The following is a 24,913-nucleotide window of genomic DNA, read 5'->3' as shown; positions in this document are numbered from 1 at the left end:
CAAACGTGAAGCCTCTGTCTTTCGCTGGTCTGTGACTTCCAGATGTAGGTTCAGGTGCAGAAAACAGGACTAAAAAATTCACGGTTTGCTACTTAATCTGCACTTTCTCTGAGGGCCTTTGCATGCTTAAATTGTAAAACATTTCACTCATTGAAATTAAGGGTGATCGGGAGTGGGTAAAAGCCCGAGGCAGACCAGAGGAGGCAAAAGATAAAGTTATTTCCCACGCCCGAGGTCTCCATCTACTTTCCCATGGAAAATCCACGTGGCTGGAATTCTTCACAGTTGAGTGCAGCAGTAGATGGACTGGGTTAAACATGGACCATGGCTAGCTACTTCAGCTGGCTGGGATAAGAACGGATGCGCTTTACAATCTGTGGGTTAGCTTCTCCAGGAGCAAATTATGCTGTGCAAAACAGTTACTGAAAAAAAGCACACACACACACACACACACACACACACACACACACACACACACACACACACACGGAGCAGACTGTGCTGTGCAAAAACAGTTACTGAAAAAAAGTACACACAGTTATTGAAAAAATAACACACACAGTTACTGGAAAAAAGCACACACATGTATGGAGCTCTTTAGTTGGTAATCAAGACACACATGTAAGGAGTTCTTTCCTTGGTAATCAATACATACAGAAATGTATGGAGTGCTTGGTAATCAACACACAAAATGTATGAAGTTCTTTACCAGGTAATCAACACATATGTATGGAGTTCTTTACTTGGCAATCAACACACAAATGGATGGAGCTCTATACTTGGTAATCAGCACACACACACTGTACGGTAATCAACACACATGTATAGAGTTCTTTACTTGGCAATCAACACACACACACACTGTACGGAGTTCTTTACTTGGAAATTCACGCGCCAACGACCTGCTTCCCTACTTAACACAGACACACACACACAGACACAGAGACACACAGACACACAGACACACACACACACACACACACACAGTACGGAGTTCTTTACTTGGAAATCCACGCGCCAACGACCTGCTTCCCTACTTAACGGGTGAAGAAGGTTCCTTGGGGAAGACAGATGCACGGATCCTCCGTTCGGGGCGCTGGACTCCCACCGGCCTTTCACGTCTCCAGCCTTAGAGGGACGGGACGGGGTGTTCTATGAGGACACACCCGGGGGCGGGGGCGAGGGCGGGGAGAGGCGGTCTCCGCGCGACGCCGGACCTCTCGGGCCAGCCGGGGCCGAAGCCTCACCTCGGGGGGGCCCCGGGGCAGCGGAGGGAAGGCGGCGCGTGGCCACCGGCTCGGCGAAGCCCGCGGCGCTAGGACCGCGGGGGCGGCGCGGCGGCGGCGGCGGGGCGGGGCGGGGCGGGGCGGGGGCTGGTTTAAGCCGCGCGGGCGCCGCCCGGGCCACTCGCCGTCCGTCCCCGCGCGCGGCTGGCTCGGAGCCTGGGAGCGAGCTGCGGACGAGGTCGGGCCGCCGAGGGAGGGGGCGCCGGTCGGGCCGCCGAGCCGCCTTGCACCGCCGCGCCGGACGGAGGAGGAGAGTGTCCCGGAGCGGGGCCGGCGAGCGGCGGCGGCTGCTGGCCGCGGGCGATCAGTCTTCGGGGCTCGCACCCTCCCGCCGCGTTCCGCGCGGGCTGCACACGGGGCCCCGGCTGGTCCCGGCGCGCGGGATGGTCTAGGCGCCCGCGCCCGCCCGGGGACTGCTTCGTGGCCGGCGGGGGTCTGGTCTGGTCTGCGCGCGGGGCTGTGCGGAGGCCGAGAGAGAAGTTAGTTGAGCCGCGCCGCGCCGCGCCGCGCTTCGGGAGCGGAGCGAGCCGCCTTGCTCCCGGGGAGCCATGGGCTGCGCCGGCCGCCCGGACCTGCTGCTGTGCGCGCTGGCGCTCTTCGGGGTCTGCCTGCTCCCCGAGGCCCGCGCGCGCGTCTACACCAACCACTGGGCGCTCAAGATCGCCGGCGGCTTTGCCGAGGCCAACCGCATCGCCGGCAAGTACGGCTTCGTCAACCTCGGACAGGTAAGCGCGGCCCGCTCTCCCGGCTCCAGATGTGCGCTTGCAGATGTGGCCCCCAGTGCCTCCTTCTCTCTCCCCGCAAAGTTCCCGGGGTCCCAGTTCTACTTTTTGGCTCCTGTTCATCTATCTTCACGCGGGTGCCAGCCACGCGGACCCCGCAGAATCCCGAGAGGGGGGCTGCGGGAGCGTTTGGCGCGGGCCCCGGGGCGCGCGGGGAGGGAGGTCGGGTCTCCGGGGCCGCCCGACCCTTTTGTCGGGAGGGGCCGAGCGCGCGCCGCCAGCCTGCTCCTGCTGGAGTGGACCCCCCTTTTCGGGTCTCCCCAGCGACCCCCCAGAAGTAAGTTTCTTCTTGGGCTCGGAGCTGGGACCCGAGAAGCCGCCCGGAGCGGGATCTGCAGTGAGGTTGGAGAGCGTTGGACCTGAGGAGGGTTTTTGGGGTTCGAGCTGAAAGCCGGAGTCGGGACCCGAGTTGGGTCTGCGAGCGGTTTCGGGGCTGGGGGAGTCGGGGTACGGCGGGGGCGCTGCGTTCTGGTGTGACCTCTTTGCTTCTCTGGCGCGCACCCCACAGGGAATCCGGGGCCAGGTGGAAAACTTCGGTGGGGTGATTCGGTTGGGCTCGGGGGACCCCTCCACACACGTGCATTTAAGGAACTTGCGGCTGGGCCGGGCGTATGGGGGTGTGGAGGTGCTCTGCAGGGAGATACCCGGGATCAGGCTGAATTTGGGGACCTTTGGAAGCGCAGCACCCTTCTGGAGGTGCCCTGAGCCGAGCGGGCCAGGTTTCTCGGATGCTTGGGATCTGGGGACTAAGGACGGTTTGCAAGAGCTAGGCTGGAAGTGCTCGACTTTGGCGTCCGAGGAGATTGCTCCAACCTGGACAGAAGGCGAAATGGGCGCAGGTGAAACACACGCTGCCTGCTGGGAGCGGAACCTCCCGCGTGGGGGACCCCACAACCCAAGGTCGCCCCTGGTTTTCTGCCTTGGTGCCTTGGGGAGCTAGCTGGTCAACGTTTCACCCCGCTACTTGGCAACTTGACGCGTGACTTGGAGACTTGCGCTCTGCTGTGGTCCCAGACAGATTGGGAGGGCAGAGACCTGTGTTGAAACCTATACATCCACTCCACACCCTCCTGATAACTTGGGGGGAGGTGTTGGCGGGAAAGAAAGGGAGAACGCCTGGCTAGTTGCCTGAATGCCTGCCATCTGCTGAAGTCCCTACATGAGGTTCCAGTTGGTGCTTCCTCTGAACTGGGAAGAGCCACCGGGGAGGGCCAGCTCTCTGAAAGGAGGCAGGAGATGATCATCTTACCAGAGGCTGCTCAGGTTCAGCCGTCGTCCATCCTCTTCTAGTTAGTCGGCACACATGAAGAGTCGGGTTCTTAAGAGTCCATGGATTTAATGATCTGCAGAACGAGTGTTTTGGGTGGGTTTTCCTTCCCTATAAACACAACTGGAGTTCTCCTGCACCTCTATCCGAGTTAGTGGTGAAACCCTGATTGCTGTCCCAGGTTTGCCCCAGCAAAAACCTGGTCTTTCTAAAGGGACTGCACCTTCCCCCGAAGGAAGGAGAATGGAAAAGCTCTGTATCCCTAAAATCAGGTTTCATATTCAGAGTGAAAGCAGAAGACATGTTTGGATTCACTGATATTCTTCAGACTTGACATTCTGAATCTAGGACTTCTCCTGAGAGTTTCTAGACTCTCGGATTAGAACTTAAATATTGCAGAACCTCACAGTTTGAGGGAGAAGTTGTCACCCACTTTTGAACCAGCATTTGCTCAGTTTCAAGGACTTTTCCCTTAAAAAGTCCCTCGTGACCTTTTTCTTAAAAAGTAATACCTCATAGGGGCCAGAGCTGTAGCGCAGCAGTAGGGTGTTTGCCTTTCACGGGGCTGACCCACGACAGACTTGGGTTCCATCCCCAGTGTCCCATATGGTCCTCCAAAGCCAGGAGTGATTTCTGAGGGCATAGCCAGGAATAACCCGAGTGTCACCAGATGTGGCCCAAAAACCAAAGAAAAAGGAATACATATTAGAAACAGCAGATTGTATTTGTGGTGTGTGTGTGTGTGTGTGTGTTTGTGTGTGTGTGTGTATTACAGTACAGTGTACATACAGTGTGTGTACATCCAGTGCCAGGGATGAAATATGGTTCTTTCTGGGATTACAGAGGACCCCTTGAATTGATGAGCCATAACCAGTATAAAAAGATCAGCTATTCTACTGGAAAACATTTCCTCTGTAGATCAAAACAACTGTGGCTTTGTTTATTTGGTTTAGTTTTTTTCGAGGGGTATGGGAACTCTGAATCTTTAGGGAGGTTGTCAGGTTGAATTCACACTTTCAGTATTCTTGCACTGTGAGGGCAAAAGGCATTTTTCATTCCGACTTTATTGCTCTGTCCTTTTAACACTTTTAACCACCCTTTTGTTGTGCTTTGTCTTCATCACTAAACCAGCTGTGGTTCAATGGAGAGAAGTAACTCATCTGCAAATTCCCTGCAATGCTCTCCTGCTTTGGGCCATCTGTGCATCCCATACCATCTGAAATGGCACATGTTGCAACTGAGATGGCTCTTGATGTCATTTGAATCCCTGGTAGCATTTTTTATATCATCAAGTATAATATTTAGTTGAATGGGATGATCAGTTTTTGCCAGGATAGAGTTTTGGCTAAGAATTTTAAGATTTGGAGATTTCTACAGGAAAGTGTCTAATCTGTTCATGAAAGATGAGATGTAGAACACAGAAGCAAACAAAAGCCTAAAGAACTGTTTGATTTCTTTGAAGGGAACCAGGACTCCCTTAGGGAAGAGAGGTTTCTTGCCTTCAGTTAGTTGTGAAAATAGTGGTATGTTTTGATATGTTTCATGGTTGCTTGTGTGTGAATGATTATGCTTTGAAGTTCTAAAATGATGGGCAAACTTGAATCAGTTATTCTTGTCATATCAGCATCTTCTCCCTCATTGATATTAATGTCAGTCTGGGTTCCTTGCTTTTCTTCTCCTTGTTGCCCTGACACTTGATTAACATCCTGCTGGGCTGGGTGAGGGCAGGTGTGGGCTGCCTGTTTGTTGACATGTTCTGGGTTTGGAAGATGACACCCTTCTGTTCTCTCACACAGCGTGTTCTCCAACCCTTTGAGTTGAAAGTGTGATGGGAAGAGGCTAGAAGTGATGTAAAGAAATTTTCAATGAATTCTTTTGCAAACCAGGAGGAATTCATTCCTGGTTATGTGAACCAGGGCACAGTTGCTATGTTCCTTCTACTGAGAATGGTTTATCGTCCATAATTTCAAATTGAGATTACTTAAGGAGCAAAACTTCCTCCAAAACCTCCTAAGGGATTTTGAGTAAGATTCCAGAAAGGTAAAGTCAGATGCAGACATCTTTTTATTGTTGTTGTTGTTTTGTTTTGTTTTGTTTTTGGGTCACACCCAGCAGCACTCAGGGGTTACTTCTGGCTGTATGCTCAGAAATCGCCCCTGGCAGGCACAGGGGACCATATGGGATGCCGGGATTTGAACTACAGTCCTTCTGCATGCAAGGCAAACGCTTTACCTCCATGCTATCTCTCTGGCCCCAGATGCAGACATCTTTTACCTGGAGTTTCCATTCAAAGCTTAGAAACTCCAGAGATGCCAGTTGCAAGGTCTGTGAAGGCAGGAAAGTCACTGAACTTAGTGGCATCCCTGTTCCTTCATCTGTAAAATGATAAATCCCCATTCAGATTCTCATAGAGTGAGCTGACTAGGCAATGATTAGCACATAGGCTTGCAGTGAAAGGTTTGTGAATCTGAATCTCAAATCAGACTAGATGGGGAGAAAGGAAGACATTTTTATAATGGAAGATGCAAAATGTGAAGATCAGGAAAATAAATTTTTGATGACTGAGTAAAAAGCTATATCAGAGCTTTGTAGACAGAGAAAACGGTTTTCCATTTCAACTAGCAATTTAAAATGTTTTAAAAATAGTTTCTGCTGCATTCTCACTGATTTCCCATAGCAGAAACTTCCTCCTTCCTTGGTTCATGTAGCTCATTCATTACCTATTATAGAGAAAGCTTTTTGGAAGATAGAAGAAAAATAACTGAAGACTGGACATTTATATAGCATCATACCTTGGTACATTGTGTTAATTAATATACTAATCTATACTTTATTATTTTTTTAAAACTTTATTGATTGATTGACTGACTGATTGGTTTTTGGGCCACATCCAATGGCACTCAGGGGTTACTCCTGGCTCTGTACTCAAAAATTGCCCCTGGCAGGCTGGAACTCATATCGGATGGTGGGAATCAAACTAGGTCCCTCCAGGGTCTACAGCATGCAAGCTAAATGCCCTACTGTGCTATCTCTCCAGCCCCTTCCAGTCAATTTTTTTTTTTGGTTTTTGGGTCACACACGGCAGCAGTCGGGTTATTCCTGGCTCTACGCTCAGAATTCACTCCTGGCAGGCTCAGGGGACCATATGGGATGCTGGGATTCGAACCACCATACTTCTGCATTTAAGGCAAATGTCCTACATCCATGCTATCTCTCTGGCCCCTCCAATCTGTATTTTAAATTTGAATGCTGTCAGGGAATTGAGAAGCTTCTTTGGGAGGAAGAATGCGTGCTCAGAAATGTCCTGAAGGCTTCCCATTCTGCTGGCTAATTTTGACCTTTGATTAATTGGGGATGCTGAGTATTCAGAATCAGTGAGGTTAGTGTTCTGGTGATGGAATTGGTTTTGGAACAATGTGTGCCTGAAACTCATAAATTACAGTGCCATTAAAAAAAAAAGAAGAAAGGAAAAAGTGAATTCTTGGTGCTTATGAATGGCAGTAGGAATGGGGAATATAGCTAGTCTGGGCTCCTGGGTTATGAAAGAGTGAAATCTGCTCCTCTAGTAAGTTCTTGGGTATTTTGAAAATGAAAAAGCAAATTGATGTGTGGTCGAAGTTGATCCTTCAGTGATATATCTGGTTTTACACAGGCCAGTTCTTTGTTCCCAAGAGCCTCAACCCTTCTGCTCTCCACTCTCTCATGCATAGTTTCTCAGGCAGGGGAATCTACTGGAAAAAGCGATTCAGATTTCTTGGCCTGATAATGGTAGGTCTGTTGCATTAACCTCATAGACAAGGAATGGCTTGTACATTGCCATTGGGACTTTAAGGATTTATTTGAAATAAAAACTACACTTTTGGGAGCCCAGAGGCAGCTGGATTTGCCTTATTACTATCTTTCATAAACTTAGAACCAAAGGCCCTAACCTTAAAGATCAGCAAGAGAAGCAAGATAGTGTGGTAGGAAAATATCCAGCTTTGTCTGACTCTGTTTAAGGGAGTGAGTCCTGACCTAGAAATATCCTTTGGGGAGGGAGGGGTCTTTGGGTTGTTCAAGTTCTGTGAAGTCCAGTCTGAATTTCTTCCAAGTCTTTTATTTTCTGAGCTCTCTCTTGGGGACATTTTCATTTGGTTAATTTGGTTTGGATTCAAGACTGAGGAAGCTGACTTTGGCCTCCTGCTTGTAAAGATGAATTGGATATCGTGGCTAGATCTGTATGCATATGCAAGTATATGTATTGCATATGTATTGCATATTCATATATTGACTTTTTGTTTTATGCAGGTCACATTTGCATGGGATTTAGAAAGAAATTACTCAATGCAGCATCCTTACTAAATGTAGATAGTCCACTTCTTTATCTTACAGGGACCAAGAAGGAATGTTCAGTGCCAAAGTCTTTAGTTTGGGTTACCATAATGGTGGGAGGAAAAAGAGGGAAAAAAAGGAAAAACAATATAATAGAGGTGTCCAAGGGTTTGATTAAAACTCCATTTTTTTTTTTTTTTGCTTTTATTAACTAACCCATTTTTTAGTGCCTAATTTTTCTAACCTGAAACTGTCATAGCTCTTCCACTCACCTTCTAGGTTGCTCTGAAAGGAAATGCCTTCATGGTAAACATGAATATCTACATTAAATAAAACACAGTAGGGGCCAAAGAGATAGCACAGCAGTAGGGCGTTTGCCTTGCACACAGGCGGTTCAGGACAAATGGTGGTTTGAATCCCGGCATCCCTGAGCTTGCCAGTGACATATGAGAATAGAGCCAGGAATAACCCCTGAGCCCTGCAGGTGTGACCCCTCCAAAACAAAACAAACAAACAAACAAACAATAAAACACAGTAAGTGATCTATGATCCTTAAAGGTCACAAGGATTCTGGCTGCTCAATGGAAAATAAGACAGGATTGTGGTTAACAGTGGAGTAATTGTGATTTTTACGGGTGACTATTTTGGTGATGGAGTGGGACCAGTACAGGAGAAGTCAGTGTCCATGATTCTCTACTGAGACTATGAGAGAATTTGGTCTCTTTTGATTTCCACTTTCCTCCTAGAAACCAAGAAGAGAAGTTACTGCACTGACTTGCAGCAAGTTAAAGTTATCAGTTCCCTAGTTAGCTTTGATTTATGAAGCATAAGACACTCTGAGGATATAAGATGATTTATTTATAAAAAAAATCAAAACATAATCTTTTTTTGTTGTTTGTTTTTGGGTCACACTCAGTGATGCTCAGGGGTTACTCCTGGCTATGCACTCAGAAATCGCTCCTGGCTTTGGGGACCATATGGGATGCTGGGGATTGAACCGAGGTCCGTACTGGGTCAGCTGCAAGCAAGGCAAATGCCCTACCGCTGCACTACTACTCTGGCCTGAAAACAAAATCTTTTAACTTACACTCCAGAGTGGGAAGTGAAACTCAAATGGAGGGTAGGTCCCTATGGAACATAGGTGGGGGTCTCTCAGGCACATATATGAAATCCAGCTCTTCTCTCTGAACTAAAACAAATACGCAAGCTGAATTGGAGATAGGGAATATCTCCCACATGCCACTATGTGCAGTTCTGAAAACAAAAGTTAAATCCTTGCTTGCTGCCAACTCTTACCTGATTGACTGATCTATACTTACTTGACTTCCTTCATGGCAAAACCTATTATGACCAATCTGGACATTAGTTAGGGTGTCAGGGCTTTTGTTATGGTTGCTTAAATTTTAATGAGTTTGATTATGAGAATGCTGTCTTTGATCTAGGCAGAGGTGAGTATAATGTACTCTGATAATGGTCTATTGTACTTTTCTTATCTGAAGAATTGTGAATCCTGAAATTTATCAGTGTTAAAGGATTTCAAAAAAGTAATTAGAAATTTCTTCAACTGAAAAGGCAGAGAAAAACCAAGTAGTTCTTTGCTTTACCTTTATTAGCTTCATTCTTTGTCTGACCTTTCTCACAAGGCAGTGAAGATTATAGGTTTCTGAGTACTTCTTCAGTATTAAAGTTATCATCCCCTGAGAAAGACTTTAGTTCATTGTGAGTCATTTGTACAAAGACAACCTGGCAATATTTTGTCAACTCAGCTTTACTACTATATTGACCCTTAAAGTGAGGGAGACAATTGATCTTCTCTGGGCTACAAACCCACTGGGAAAGGAGTTTTCAAAAGGAAGAGGCATGCTGTTACTGGAAAAGGGGATTGCAGAAGTGGTATGAGAGAAGACACCCCTATAGTTCAGATTACACCGATTATAGTTCAGAACGAGTGAGAAGTGTCAACATTTTTACATAGGATAAGCAATTCATTATATCAACAAAACACAGGGGATATATAAGACCTTATAATACTTTTTTTGTTTTGTTTTTTTTATTCGGCCACACCTGGTGTTGCTCAGGGTTTACTCCTGGCTGTGTGCTCAGAAATCGCTCCTGGCTTGGGGGGCCACATGGGACGCCAGGGGGATCAAACCGTGGTCTGTCCTAGGCTAGCATGCGCAAGGCAGATGCCTTACGGCTTGCGCCACTGCTCTGACCCCCTTATAACACTTTTAAGAACTGTCATTGAGGGGCCGGGCGGTGGCACTAGAGGTAAGGCCTGCCTTGCCTGCGCTAGCCTAGGACGGACTGTGGTTCGATCCCCCGGCGTCCCATATGGTCCCCCAAGCATGGAGCAACTTCTGAGCGCATAGCCAGGAGTAACCCCTGAGCGTCGCCGGGTGTGGCCCAAAAACCAAAAAAAAAGGACTGTCATTGAGAGGAGAAGCAGCAATGGAATTACTACAGTGTAATTTGATTTAACCCTGCCTGGGATAGCTGCTGGTCATGATATGTATGATGAACTAGAGGTAGACTTAGGAGTATACTGGTAAAGATAATTGGTAATCAACAAAGAAACTGTAATAAGAGAAAGAGAATAAACTTGAAAATGCTTGCTGAAATGGAGTCAACATGGCTTAGTGTCTACATGGACATGAGGTAAGGAGGAGGAAGAAGCTAAAGGTAGCTGCTCTCATAAAGCAGTGGACTCTCATTTATAGAATTGAGATAGTGTGGGGCCGGAGAGATAGCATGGAGGTAAAGGTAAGGCATTTGCCTTTCATGCAGAAGGACTATGGTTTGGATCCCGACATTCCATATGGTCCCCCAAGCCTGCCAGAGGTGATTTCTGAGCATAGAGCCAGGAGTAACCCCTGAGCGCTGCTGGGAGTGACCCAAAAACCAAAAAAAAAAAAAAAAAAAAAAGAATTGGGATAGTCTAGGCCTATTTGGTGAAATGAAAAGATAGGTTCAGCTTTAGTGTTGAGACGAGGGGCAGAAGAAAGTTTAGGTTTGGGAAGAAGTAAAAACTGACACTCCCATTTAGAAAAAGTAAATGATTTATTTGTTTATTTATTTATTTATTTATTTATTTTTTAAGCCTACAGTACCTGGTATTCTCAGGTGGTTTCCCATCCAAGTACTAACCAGACCTGACCCTGCTTAGCTTCCGAGATCAGACGAGATCGGGCGTGTTCAGGGTGGTATGGCCGTAGACTAGGATACGTAAAAGATTTTTGAAGGCTCCTATGACTTCTTCAGTGTTTTCAAATGTTCAAATCACACATTAAATCATGTGAAATACTTAGGAATGCCAAGGGAGGAGGTACCGAGAGAGGAGGGCTGAGTGTAGAATCTTAAGGGCTAGCTGCACTTAAGGCTGAGGAATAAGGGAATAAGTATATGAAGTTCACACAGAGAATCTGGAAAGTATAAAAAGAAAACTGGGGAAATAGAAAGCTGTGTTTGATAAGAGGGCATTCAGTAGTGAGAAATGCTATTAAGACACACTCTGGAAAAAAGACCTGAAACATTGCTTAACCATTTTGGTGATGAATTTTCATAGCCTTTGGTGCTGGTGCTTGATTGATTGATGGAGGGGAAGCAAGGGCAGTAGAAAGTGCTTATAAACAGACGTTACTTTATACTGGCTTTCCTATATAATTCTCTCGTTAATATATGGGTGAAGTTAGGATCATAAACCCAGGAAAACAAAGGTTTGAAACCCAGCCTGGCTACTTCCCACCTGAGGACACTACTCACTTTCTTCTTGTGTGAACAGCTTAATGGTATTTCCCTGATTAAAAAACAAACAAACAAACAAACAAGTAAAAAAAACCCTGTTTGTGTGAAATTAGTTGGAAGTGTTAGAAAAGTACATATTACATACTTCATCAACTTCCATATTTTAACAAGTTACTCTTAATTTATGTATATTGTTTCATTTTAATGACACCTTTTAGCATTAGATTGTGAACATTTCCCTCCCTCATGTTGCTAATTCATATTAAACAAATTAGAATGGTTGCTTAGTTGAAGGTTTTGTGTGCTGTGTTATAATTAGTGTGATCATGCATCTATTTTTCCTTGGCCTGGTCCTGGTTTATGCCCATGTGAGCTATTTCACTTCCATTAAGTAATGTGTCTCAACAATCTGAAAATATGTTTTTCCCCCTTTCTTTCCTTGTTTCTATTGTCTCAGTGATTAGAACTGACTGAGTTATGATGCTCCCAGATCTTTTGGTTGCAGCAATTACTGTGGGTGACATACTTGATTTTATTGCTTGCCTGTTTTAGTTGTGATGCTACCAGATGTTGGCACACTTTGTGGTGTTGCCAGATATCCTAAGCAGCAAAGCCATTTTGCTCACCTTTGGCATGTGGGATTGTGTTGGAAATGAATTCAAAGGCTTCATGGGCCTTGCTCAAAAGGCAGGTACTTTTCCTATGGATCTCTCTGTTTCTGTCTCTCACACACAGGCACATGCATGCACTTTTATATCCTGTTCACTTTATAAACATGGTGGTATTTGAGAGGACAGTGATGGATTTAACCAATCTTATTGTATATGTGGATATTTGTGTGGAATGGAGACTGTGAGATGCACATCTCCTTCCATGAGCTGGGGATGGGGTTTCCAAGTCAGTGTGGCAGGGCCTCATTCCTGTATGTTTCCTCAGCTCTCTGTGAAACTGTAGTTGGGGGTGGTGGTGGCTAGAAGCCTAGTGGGCAATTGAGAGAGGAAGCATAAAGAGCTGCTGTGGGGAAGAAATGGGTTTACAGAGGAAGAGGAACATTGGTGCCTGGAGACTACAGAGCAATGAAAAGTGAGTGCAGGTTCTTAATCTGGAGAGTCTGGGGGAGGGAGGAAGGCAAGGGAACATGTGTAGAGAATTTTCTGAATCGTTCTGGATCTCCCTTCAGAGGTCATGGCCATCTGTAAACTGATGGAGGTGGGAGAGGGCAACTAGACAAAACTGATGTCTGAGTACTAAAGTATTTCAGATATGGTTAGGAAATCCAGATGAGACTCATTGTTCATATGATAAGAATTGTCAAATAGCATGAGGTTATCTATTGCTTGGATTTAGTCAGAATTCCCTAAGTAGTGGTTAAATAAGTTAGAAAATAACAATCTGTATTGTTTTTGTGCTTTCACTATTGATGTTCAAGAGTGTGAGATTAGAAAGGATAAAGCAGGAAGATTTACCAGTGTGAGAAAGAAAGGGAAGAGAGCCCTTTTTTTTGAAACTGGAAGGTGAGAGAGGGGGATGAATACATAGTTCCTGATCAATTACCAGGGATACCATCGTTGAAATGATTAACCATAGTATCCAGATTCTGAGGAAGGTGATAGGATCAATCTGGGACAGTCATGCCCAAGGAATTTGACAATGTAGGGACTGTAATTGCAAATTAAATAAAAAACGGAACACCTGTTGGGGGCCTAAGAGATACTTAAGGTTAGAGGTATTCTACGTGATGATAATAAGGTCCAGGGTATCAAAGTTGCCAGTAGACTTGACTAAATAGAGAAAGAGGGAAGGCCAGTGTGTAGATTGGGGTTTAGAAACTGATGTAATGATACTGGAAGAGCTACTAGTATGAAAGATGAGAATTCAAAGTTATTTGTGCTGATTTTCCCACTGGGCAGAGAAACATGAGGTTTGACCATAGTTCAGTTCTCCTTGGAGAAATCTAGGTATTATCTCTCCTTCACACAGTGGTATGCTATTATTTGCGCTGCCAGTCTTGTATCAACTTAAGGGATAAAGGCAGACACATGAATGATTGCTTTCAACTCCCAAATGTGTCATCTTACATTTACTTTAAAAACTAAAGATTGCATTGAATGCTGAACATAGAAGAAAAAGTACAAAGAGAGAATGTGAAACCAAAAGATAGTGTTTGAGGATGATTTTTAAATGGCATATACTATATCCTATTTTAGTTCTACCTCAAGTTTTCTTCTGGTCCACTCTCAATGGTCTACTTTTCATTTCTACTTATATATCTATTATTGTACTTTACATTTATTATTTTGCTGATTATAACAATTCTATGTTTTGAATGTCTTATCTGTTCTTGCTAAACATTCCTGATTTATAGAAATAGACTAAAATTATTCATAGAATGCTCCTATCTCCTAAATGATATTTTTATGTTTCTATGTACAATACTAGACTATTCCTTTTTGCATTTATATTTAATTTGTTTCTAATTTAGGGTTAGCAGAGGTGGAGCTATAGAACATCGGGTAAGGTGCTTACCTTGCACAGAGCCAACCTGCATTTTGTTCCCAGAATCCATAGGGTCTCTCAAGTGATTCCTGAGTGCAGAGCCAGGTGTAACCCCTTAATACCACTGGGTGTGGACCCCAAACAAACAAGAGAAAAAAAACTCAAAACCTCCAAAACAAACAAATAAAATATAGGGTAAGACAGGGTCAGCTTCACCAAGAAGCTTTTAAATTCCTAGTCTTGGATTATCTTTTTAAAAAGATTTATTTTTAAAATTTTTATTTCAAATTTTAAAGCACTGTGATTTATTTAGTTACTCATAGATGGGTTTATCATGTTTTAAAAATAATTTTCTTGTGAATACACTGCCAGCATTAATCCAGGTAACATTTATTTAAAGCAAGTCCTTTCTTGATATCTTATACAGTCTGGATCTGTCTATACTATAATATGCTATAGATCTGTCCAATAGACAGCTCTTTTTTCAGATCTTCAGATTTCTCTGTAGGTTTTACACCTGTATCTCTTTGTACTACTAAGTACATTAGGGTATGATATTTTTTGTAAGAAGACCTTAGGTCTGCTATTCTTTTTTAGTCCAAGAAGCTCTTCCAGCTGTAAAAGATTTACCAGTTTTCTTCATATCAATGTTCGCAGTCTTGTACCTCATTTTCAGTAGTTATAGTTTTTCAACTTGAATGAAAAACAGAGAGGAGACAGTCCAAGAGCCTTTATACTTAGCAGGAATCTCAATGCTTGGAAATTTGCTGTTTATTTATCCTTGGATTATTCTACTAGCTTTTGATAAATAAATTTTTTCATCTTGTTCGTGAGGGCAACTCCATTCGTCACTTTAAAAGTTTTCCTAGAGAGGGGCCGAGAGATAGCATGGAGGTAAGGCGTTTTCCTTTCATGCAGAAGGTTGGTGGTTTGAATCCTGGCATCCCATATGGTCCCTTGAGCCTGCCAGGAGCGATTTCTGAGCATAGAGCCAGGAGTAACCCCTGAGCGCTGCCAGTTGTGACCCCAAAAACCAAAAACCAAAAAAAAAAAAAGAGTTTTCCTAGAGAGAAGTAAATTGTAGGGCACTTAAAATTGATTACAGCCTAACTTCTAACAAAAATTGTATTACTTTAGTTGTGGGCATTGATCTAGTTAGTGCTCGTGAGGCAATTTACCAAAAGTTGCAGTTTGTTTTAATTTTTAAAAAAATTTTTTTAAGGGACTGGCCTTAGCTCAGCGGTTACTTTGGCAAGCTTGGCCTTACAACCATCTTTGATGGTTCGAGATCCGCGAGTGCTTCCAGTTCTTTCAAAGAAAAAAAAATTCTTTTAAACTCATCTTAGAATGATTTCATTGATTCTGGAAGGTTGTCCAGTAAGCAAAATTTGAACCAGTAAGCAAAATTTTAAGTTGACAACAGGTGAATTAATTCCCTGTTTTTAAGTTGTCTCATGTTTATGAGCTGGTCCTAATTTTTAATCTGCTTTAAACTATTAGTTTTATTTGAGAATAGTTTCTAAAAAGTTTCAAGAAAGTGAAAGGATACTCCATAAAATACAGAAAATAGTTGTAGGGTTATCTGATGTATTCTCATTAGAGAAGAAAGAATTTCTAGCTTAATTATACAGGCAGACCAACTTAATTATAAAGTTTGGGATATGATCAGTGGTCGACCACATGTTCACAGTATAGAAACAGGAGACCTTGTATTTGATCTCTTGTACTCTGACTCCCTCAGGAAAAGAGAAATAAGCAAATTAAAATTGCTTATCAAGGATTTGAACAGACATTTTCCCAAGAAGATTTCATATGAAAAGTTCATCAGCGTCATTAGTCATCAGGGACATGCAAATAAAATAATCCGAAGAGTTGACAAGGATGTGGGGAATTGGAACTCTGACACATTACTGGTGGGAATGTACTGTGGTGAAACTGTTTTGAAAATAGCATGCTAGTTCAAGCTTTAGACATAGAATTACCTTATGATCCACCAGTTCCACTCCCAAGTATATACCCAAGGGAAATGAGGCATTTACTCAAGTTTTAGACAGAAACTCATTGCAGCATTATTAAGAGCAGATGTGGAAATGACCCAAATGTTTATCAACTGATAATTGGATAAACAAGATATGGTATATTTATGTATTAAAATATTTTTCTGCATTAGAAAGGAAGGGAAAAAAGCAAAATATGTTACAACATGAATGGATCTGGGAAACACTGTTTAGAAAAAGAAACCAATCATCAAAGGTTACAAATAATATGATTTTGTCTATATGAAAGGTCCAAAATAGGCAAATCTGTAGAGATAGAAAACAGATTCATGGTTGTCTAGACTGAAAAGTTTGGGTTGGTGGGGCCTGGGTATGAGATTAATTGCTTTTAAGAGCGATGAAAATATCCTAAAATTGCTTGTGATAATTTTTTTTTTTAACTCACTGGCTATACTAAAAATGTTACATTACACTAATAGGTAAAAGTGTCTGGAGAGCAAAATTCAAAAAGTGAGTACCTTTATCTGCATTTTTATTTTTTGGCCACACTAGTAGGTGCTTAGTACTTACTCATGATAGGCTTGGGGAACCATATGAGATGCCAGAGATTGAACTTGGGTCTGCTATGTGCAATGCTCTTATCCGCCCAAGCTCCTTATCTACTGTCTTCATAGGTGTGGTACTGCTACATTTGTCTTTAATAAGGCATCTACTCATACTTAATAAGGTGTCTTATAATGGGAGGAAAGGTTATAGTAATAGGACAAATAAAATTTCACATGGTAAGAACTGAGAGTGAAATCTAGTAGCATAAGTGGGTACTCAGTGTTGGTGAAGTTCTTTAAATTGTCTGGTGGTGGAAATTCATGGAGGAGTGAATACATGAGCTGAGAACTGAATATCAGGAAGGAGTCAGCTCCTTGGATGTGAGGAGGGCAGACCCTGCAAATGAGAGAACTAGGACCAATGCTAGAGGCACAGAGAACTGCTGGTATAAATGAAGTTGAGTTAGCAAGGAAGAAGTAGATATTTGAGAGAAAAGAAGAGAGAAGTTGATTTTTGAGAAGCAAGGAAAGATGGAGCTTTTAAGATGACAATCTTTTTATTAAGTTTAAAGATTAAAATTTTTTTTATTAAATCATGTTGAGATTATTGATAGTTGTTGATAGCTGTGTTTCCATTATACAATGTTCTAGCACCCTTCACCAATATACATTTCCCAACACTGAAATTTCTTCAGTTTTCCTCCTGTTTCCTATTCCCACCCCCAGCCTGTCTCTATGGCTGTTGCTTTTCTTTTCTATCTCTAAGAAAACTGTCTAAAGTTAACTTTATTTAGGTTATCTTCTCTAAGACCACCATTCATTCTTACCTACTCTGTTTAAATGGGTTTCCTTGTCCTTTTAAAGGTCTCTCTCTTTTTTTTTCTTTTAAAGAAAGTTCAAGAAACCTTCACCTGGTGAAGTTGAACTTGTTCCCCAGATATTATATTTCTCTGTCAGTCTTTCCACCTGGAAAACTCTAATGACTCAGTGCTCTGCTGGAATTCTCTTCTGGAAGGGACATCTCAAATGTCACTCAACTAAATCTTGCTGTGTTATGTAGGTGAAATGGAGGTACAGAAAGCCATCTGACTTTTTAATTCTCTTGCAGAACTTTACCCAGAATTCTCTAAGGAAATTTAGTTAATTACATAGAGTTAAGTAAAGATTGTTCTTCTGTAGTGATCATTAAATATTGGCTTTAAGGTATTTAACATGTAATATGGATAAAATGAAAAATAAATCAAAACACACAAAGGACAATCACACACACAAGGAAACTTTTTCTTATCAATTCAATAAAGTCTGTTAGCAATGTATGGAATATATTGCTATGAAATAACCTCTCAGAAAGTCTAATTAGCAGTATGTGGTAGATTCTGTTATGGAACATGGTGAAAGGCAGTGATCAAGGGCAATGAGTGATTTGTATGAGAATTCTAAAGTTCAGGACTTCTTGGGAGATAGCCTAGTCCTTATCTTCAAGTGTTTTAGACTTTGGCATCCTCAGCAGGGTCATTATGTCTTCCTGACTCTGACTTCCTTGAGAATTCTTAGTGTGAAACTCAGGATACATAGTGGGCACAGTGGCCAGAATAGTGTGCAGAGTGTCCCTAAGTGACGGCAGGGACTAGTGGTCATAGGATGTTTCAGATCACAGACAAATGTTATGTTCCTGTTGGTGAATGTCCTTCCTTCAGAAAAGTGGCTTGAATTTCCTATCTCCAAAGTGTTATTGAACTTTTGATCTATGTATGCTTTTGGCATGTTCATTCCATGTTGCAATTTTCCCTATTTGTTTTTCTTTCTCCTCTGGATAATACTTCCCTTAAAGACACAACTTTACTTTTGTTCATCCTTTATCACACCCTGAAATGAACTATGCATTGAACTGCCCTAGGAAAAATATTCTGAAATGGTGTGACTAAATAAATATTGGGAGTAGAGACTACAGGAGCCAGAAGTGCTTTTGTATGGAATATTTCTTTTTGTTTATGTGTTTGTTTTTGGGCCATATCTGGAGATGCTCACTCTGCTTTTACGCCTGGCACACTTGAGGGAGGGGGACTTTCTGGGGCTCAAACATGTGCACTATTTGCTGTACTATTGTTCTAGTTCTTTATTCTGAATATTTCTGTTACTCTGGCTAGGTGATATCCCAAAGTAGGGGGACTTTTAGGGTGCCCATGTAAATTTTGCCCACAAGTGAAATAGGAACAGAAGCAAAATGTGTCCCTTCAACATTGAGTATAGGATTTTGCTGTGGGGTTCAGAGCTCCAGGGGTAGATGTGTCATTCATTAGCTAGTGCCCTGGAGGGATGCATCGAACTGTTCCTTTAGTTAATACACCAAGGACATGAAACATGAGCTAGAAACAAACCTTTGTTGTTTCAGCCCTAGTGAATCATGGTCACCTAGCTTCTGCTGTGAAATGGACCTCATTATAACAAAAATATGAGGGTTTTTTCCATACCCTTAAGCTCAACATAGATTGAAGCAAGGCAATTGGAATAAAGGATTATATGATGCTCCGGAGAGGATCCCTGGGCCTTCATGGAAAGATCTTAGTGATCTCTAGGAAACATTGTATTCATTATGTAATAAAAAATGACACAAGTAAATAAATAAAAACTAGATGGTAGATATTTGCAAATGGGTATTATGATCTTTCAACTTAGAGATGTGAAAGAAACCCTAAAATTTCTGAACAAAAACCCTGAAAATCTGAGAGTACAGTCCCCATCTCTAAATGAAACAGTGTCCATCAGGTTCAGACACCTTGTTCATACCCTCACCCCTGAAGCTCAGCTTTTTAGAAAATAGAAAGCATTTTCTTTTCTAGAAAGACAGAAATATCCTATTTTGTAGCTGGTCTTTCTTTTCTCAAATGAAAGACAAATAAAAGTAATCAAATGAAAATAACACAGTAAGTTTGTAACTGAAATAACTTTTTTAATGGAGGCCTTGCTTTTTGCTTGCCAGTAGTACTAACTTGCGTCTTCTTGGAGGCCATACTGTGCTTTCAAAATCACAACGCCCTTTGCTGCAGAATCCACTTATGTTTGCTGCCCCATTCCCCTGGACATTATGTTTTAGTTATTAGAGTTGGCTTCACAAACATGTGGGTATCTGTACACTTACTGATTTATGTGATGTGGACACAGCAGGGAATATCTGAGATTTAAAATGTTATGGCCTGAATTTCCAACTGTTGAAATGAATCCAAAGCTGCAGATTTTTCATCTTTGGCAAGACAGAACTGAAGCAACATGCAATGATTTGGTTTGCCGATTTGTGAGTTGTTAAAAATCGAAATAACTTAAAATAAGGAGAGTAAGTTCTACATAATGTGAAAAATATTCTGAAGGTTGCTTAGTTGTGCTTAGACAAGTTAATCACCATGAAGCTAGAACTATTTTGAATAAATGAAACAGGCAAGTGGACATGTGGATTATTACTTATTATTTGCTGAAACATTATTACTAAAATAATTAAAATGAGTCTGGGGCATTTCTTTTCTTTTCTTTTTTTTTGGTTTTTGGGTCACAGCCGGCAGCGCTCAGGGACTACTCCTGGCTCTATGCTCAGAAATTGTCCCTGACAGGCTTGGGGGACCATATGGATGCCAGGATTCGAACCACTATCCTTCTGCATGCAAGGCAAACGCCTTACCACTGTGCTATCTCTCAGGCCCCTGGAGCATTTCTTAAAACCATTTGCCCTCCCTCCCTCTCCCCCTCCTTCCTTTCTTTCCCCCATTCCCTCCTGCCCTCCTTCCTCCATTCTCTTCTGCCCTCCCTCCCTCCCTCCCGCTTTCCCTCCCTCCCTCCTGCTTTCCCTTCCTCCTTCCCTTCCTCCCTCCTTCCTTCCCTTCCTCCCTCCTTCCTTCCTTTCTTCCTTCCTTCCTTCCTTCCTTCCTTCCTTCCTTCCTTCCTTCCTTCCTTCCTTCCTTCCTTCCTTCCTTCCTTCCTTCCTTCCTTCCTTCCTTCCTTCCTTCCCCATCTTCCCTTTCCCTTTCCCTTCCCTTTCCTTCCCCTCCCCTCCCCTCTTCTTCCCTCTTCTCCTTTTCCCTTCCCTCTTTGCCATCACTCTGTTTTGACAAATATTTTAGAACATCCACCCTTTGCCAAGCATTCTGTTAAAATCCAGCAGTGCCAGATAACATCAGCTTTCTTGGAATTTACATGCTCATAGGTGGACTATAATTGTCTTAAAGCAAATCATACCTCAAATTGGATTACTTAAATAGTATTCATAGCTGCTTAGGCAACTCCTGAGTTGACTTAAAGGTTTTCTAATTGGCAGGTAGAGCCAGTTTAGTCTAAGATGGCTTCACTCATTACTGGTAGTTGAAGCTGACTTGGCTTGTGTCATGGCGATAAGTGACCTACATGTCTCTTATCAGTTGAAATGCTTACTTGGGCTTCTTTTCTTAGAGACAAGAAAGTGTCCTAGTAGCCGAACAGAAAATTTTTATGTACCAGCTCTTATCAAATTTATGCTTGTAAGGGCCAGAGCCCTACCATACAGCAAGTAGGGTACTTGCCTTGCAAGTGGACAACTTGAATTTGATTCCTGGCATCCCTTATAGTTCCTTGAGGTCACCAAGAGTGATTCCTAAAGACAGAGACAGGAATAATTCCTGAGTACTGTTGGGTGTGGCCCAAAAACCAACCAATGAACCCCCCCCCAAAAAAAAGGCAATACAGAAAACCCCCCCAAAGTTATGCTTTTGTGTTCTACTTACTAAAATCTCTTAAGCTGAACAATTGATGTGAGGAAATTTGCTTCAAGAAGTAGAGCTATTTCATGCCTTCATGGAAGGACATATTTATGCTCCTGTTTCGGATTTTATAACCGAATTTTTAGTAAGTAAAAATCTTGTTGGTTGACAGTAATAGCTATGGAGAGAATCCAGATAAAATGGAGGACACAAAGCAGGGCAAGAAGGCATGTCTGGAAGACATTTTTAGTAGGGGAACAAGATGGTCAGGAGTTTTCATGGAAAAAGATAATCCCAAAGAATGACTCAAGAAAATAGGAAAAGGTATGAGCCTTGGAGATATATATATACCTGTGCAGGATAGATACCTTGAGTCTTTAGTCAATTTAGTTGAGTCTTTAGTCAGTGACTGGAGATATTTTAGGGTGGATTGGAGAGATGAGGTAGATAGAGGTTGGTGATTCTCATCTTTCAACTATCATTTCTCCTTTTTAGATTTTGATGAAATACAATTTAATAAATTTGAGTAGGGGCCAGATTCTATCATTCTCCCTCACTCTTGAGCAATATGGCTGCCACTGTTAGGCCTGATGTCCTATTCAGAGCAGGAAGCTTGTCAGTTGTAGGCTGTTTCTTGGGAGTAAGAGACCATTAAATGATTTTGAATAGGGTATGCCCTGCTCTCTATCACAAAACAAGAAAAGATGATAGAGTGGAAGGTGATAGAATTTTCACAGTCTAGTGTGGAGAATGTCATTGGAACTTAGCTTTCATAGCATCACTTGTTTGGTTCTAGTGCTTCCTTCTATTTGCTTGGTGATCAAGGAAAGGTTTGACTTTGGACATCTACCTCATTCCTGTTTCCTATTCAGACCCATTGTGTAAGTCCTATCTGCTGTAGTCATCCAAACCCTGAGTATTGGAGCTATTTGTATGAGGCTTTTTTCCCCCCTAATCTACAGGACCGTTGACTAAATTGGTTCTCAGCTATGGTTATAGAGTCTGTTCAATCAGGGAAACTTGGAAGTTACTTTCAACAATTCTGGTTCTCAGTGACTTTTCTGGGTGAGCTTCAGTTGTCTGAAATATGTAGCCACAGTTGAGATCAAATTTTGAGCTCAGTTTTTTTTCTTTTCCCTTCTTTTCTCGCTCTTCCATTCTGGTCTCAATTGGCTCTCTTTTCATTTCCCTCAAAATCAGGAATTCTAAGCATTTTTTTGGTCACTCCTAGCAGTACTCAGGGCTTACTCCTGGCTCTGAGCTTGGGGATCACTTCTGGTGGGTCTGAAAACATATAGGAACATATTAGGGATCAAACCAGGTCAATCAGACTTGAAAGACAAATGTCTTTTCTGCTGAATCCTCAAAATTTTACCACATTTTGTTGATGCCAACCTCTCATCAGTTTTATTACCGATTGTGTTTGAGGTAAAATAGTAGATGATCTTTCTATCACTAAAACACATGATTTAAGAAGTTTATAATACTTGATATCACATATTTGCACATTTATCTTTAATCACTATTGAAAGGCACTGTCTCCACATAGAAGAGCTATGCAGGTTGTTTTTTTTTTTTTTAATATTTTTATTGAAAACATTGTGATTTACAAAGTTCTTCATAGTTGGGTTTCAGACACACAATTTCAGGGCCAGTCCTCCCACCAATGTTGACCTCCTTCCACCAATGTTCGCTGAGGGCATCATCCCATGCCATCACTCCTGCCACCTTCCTGCCATCAAAATAGGCTCATTTTAAGTTTTGGTTAAAGTTTGGGTATCACAATTTCATTGTTGTTGATTCTGGCTTGGATATTTAGTTCTGTCCTTTTTTTTGGTTTTTGGGCCACATCCGGTGATGCTCAGGAGTTACTCCTGGCTATGTGCTCAGAAGTCGCTCCTGGCTTGGGGGACTATATGGGACACTGGGGGATTGAACCGCGGTCCATCCTAGGCTAGCGCTGGCAAGGCAGAGACACCTTACCTCTAGCGCCACTAATGCACCTGAGACCTCTTGGTGCCTGTTCCCAACCTTTTATATTTGTGTTTCTCCTCCACCAATTTTTTTCCTTCTCGCTATAATCTGGGACCTAGAGTGTTCTTGATAACTTTCATTTTATCTAAAAGGCTATGTAATTTTAAATTATTTAAGAGAACTAGATGTTGTAACCAAGAGAAAAGAATACTAAGAACATAGACTGGAGGACTTTGGTTCCAGGTTTTATCTTCCCACAAGGTTATAGTTTCATGCCCTAGTATCTTAAAAATATCTTTTCAGATATTTAGTATTATATTTCCTAAAATATAGTAAAAATCCTATATTTTACTGCTTCTAGTAAGCATTGTGTATATGTGGTGAATAGCATAAAAGCATAGCATTTAGTTATATATATATTTAGTTATACCATGAAAACATAACATAGAGTTGTTCTTTGAGATATTTTCAAAACCCACAGAATTCCATAGGAGAAAATTTTATCCTTCATTATATGTAGGCCTTATTTGAAAGTCCTTTTTGTTCTCTAATGAAGTAAAAATATTAAAATGCATGTATGTCCATCAATAAACTATTTTAACATTTGTTAACTTAAAATATTTTCTGCACATTTTTGTTAGCCTAAGCAGCATTGCTACAGTAGCATGACTATATAATTTTCATGTATTTAAAAGTATCTTATTAAGATAACTGATTTACAAAGTTATTCATAATTAAGATTTTGGCAACCTATGTTTCAGAAATAATTTACCAGAGTGCACAAGACTCTCTGCCATTGTATTTAATGACACTTTTCTCTCACTACTTCCTCCCCCCAATTTTCTAACAGTAGTGGGAAATAAAGAAAAATGGACAATTTAAAATACTATCTGTAAACTGAGTCACAGATTTGCCCTATCATCCTGTACCCAGAATGACTTCCTTTTGCATCATTAGCTTACAACATTTTAAAACTAATTATTAACTCAACACAATGGTTTTATTTCAGTGTTATCACAAAGAACTCTGTGATGCGAGTGTGATGAAATTCCATAAAATTTACTGCTTGAATATTGCTAGATCCAGCATTTCACCAAGGCAATGCCACAGTGCCTTTTACTCCAATATCACCACATAGGATTTTGTTATTCCTTCATGTTGGAAATTATTTTGTATGTGTTATGCTTTGCTTATAGATAGTTTTTTTTTATGAAGTGCTGCATTCAATAGTCTGACTTTGGAAAAAGTACTAAGTAGATTATTGGGTTTTAGAGACATAAGCACTTAACCTCTTCCCTATAAAGATAAAGAAAATTCCTATAAAGATAAGAAATTTGGGGGCCGGGCGGTGGCGCTGGAGGTAAGGTGCCTGCCTTGCCTGCGCTAGCCTAGGACGGACCGCGGTTCGATCCCCCGGCGTCCCATATGGTCCCCCAAGAAGCCAGGAGCAACTTCTGAGCGCATAGCCAGGAGTAACCCCTGAGCGTCACAGGGTGTGGCCCAAAAACCAAAAAAAAAAAAAAAAAACAAAAGATAAGAAATTTGGGGTCAGTGAGATAGTACAGAGGGTAAGGCACTCCCCTAGCATGTCAACAATGCAGGTTTGATCCCTGGCATCCCTTATGGTCCTTTGAGCTCCTAAGGACTATTATTATTAGTGAAGAGGCAGGAGTAATCCTTGAGCATTGCTCAACTAATAACAAACAAAACACCAAAAAAAAAAAAAAAAGATGAAGAAATTGAGTCCCAAAGAGAAAAGATGAGAATAGAGCACTGATGCTGAACAACCA

The 24,913-nt window shown here is 42.1% G+C and overlaps 1 protein-coding gene and 1 non-coding gene across 2 annotated transcripts in view; one reads left to right on the top strand and one right to left on the bottom strand.

Moving 5' to 3' along the window:
• Positions 1-1,653: 1,653 nt before the first annotated feature.
• The window catches only part of PCSK5 (proprotein convertase subtilisin/kexin type 5), a 321,133-nt gene continuing 297,873 nt past the window's right edge, over positions 1,654-24,913 (top strand). The window contains exon 1 of the mRNA XM_049769756.1: positions 1,654-2,011. Within this exon, the coding sequence (XP_049625713.1) occupies positions 1,835-2,011 (177 nt within the window). The 5' untranslated portion in view covers positions 1,654-1,834. The remainder of the gene's footprint in view (positions 2,012-24,913) is intronic.
• On the bottom strand, positions 10,745-10,863 carry LOC126004874 (5S ribosomal RNA). The gene has a single exon (XR_007494104.1). It is a non-coding gene; the product is annotated as a 5S ribosomal RNA (ribosomal RNA).

This window comes from Suncus etruscus, chromosome 3 (assembly GCF_024139225.1).
Source record: "Suncus etruscus isolate mSunEtr1 chromosome 3, mSunEtr1.pri.cur, whole genome shotgun sequence".
Lineage (NCBI taxonomy): Eukaryota > Metazoa > Chordata > Mammalia > Eulipotyphla > Soricidae > Suncus > Suncus etruscus.
Note: the sequence above shows the minus strand (reverse complement) of the source record. Positions and strands in the feature narration are given on the sequence as shown.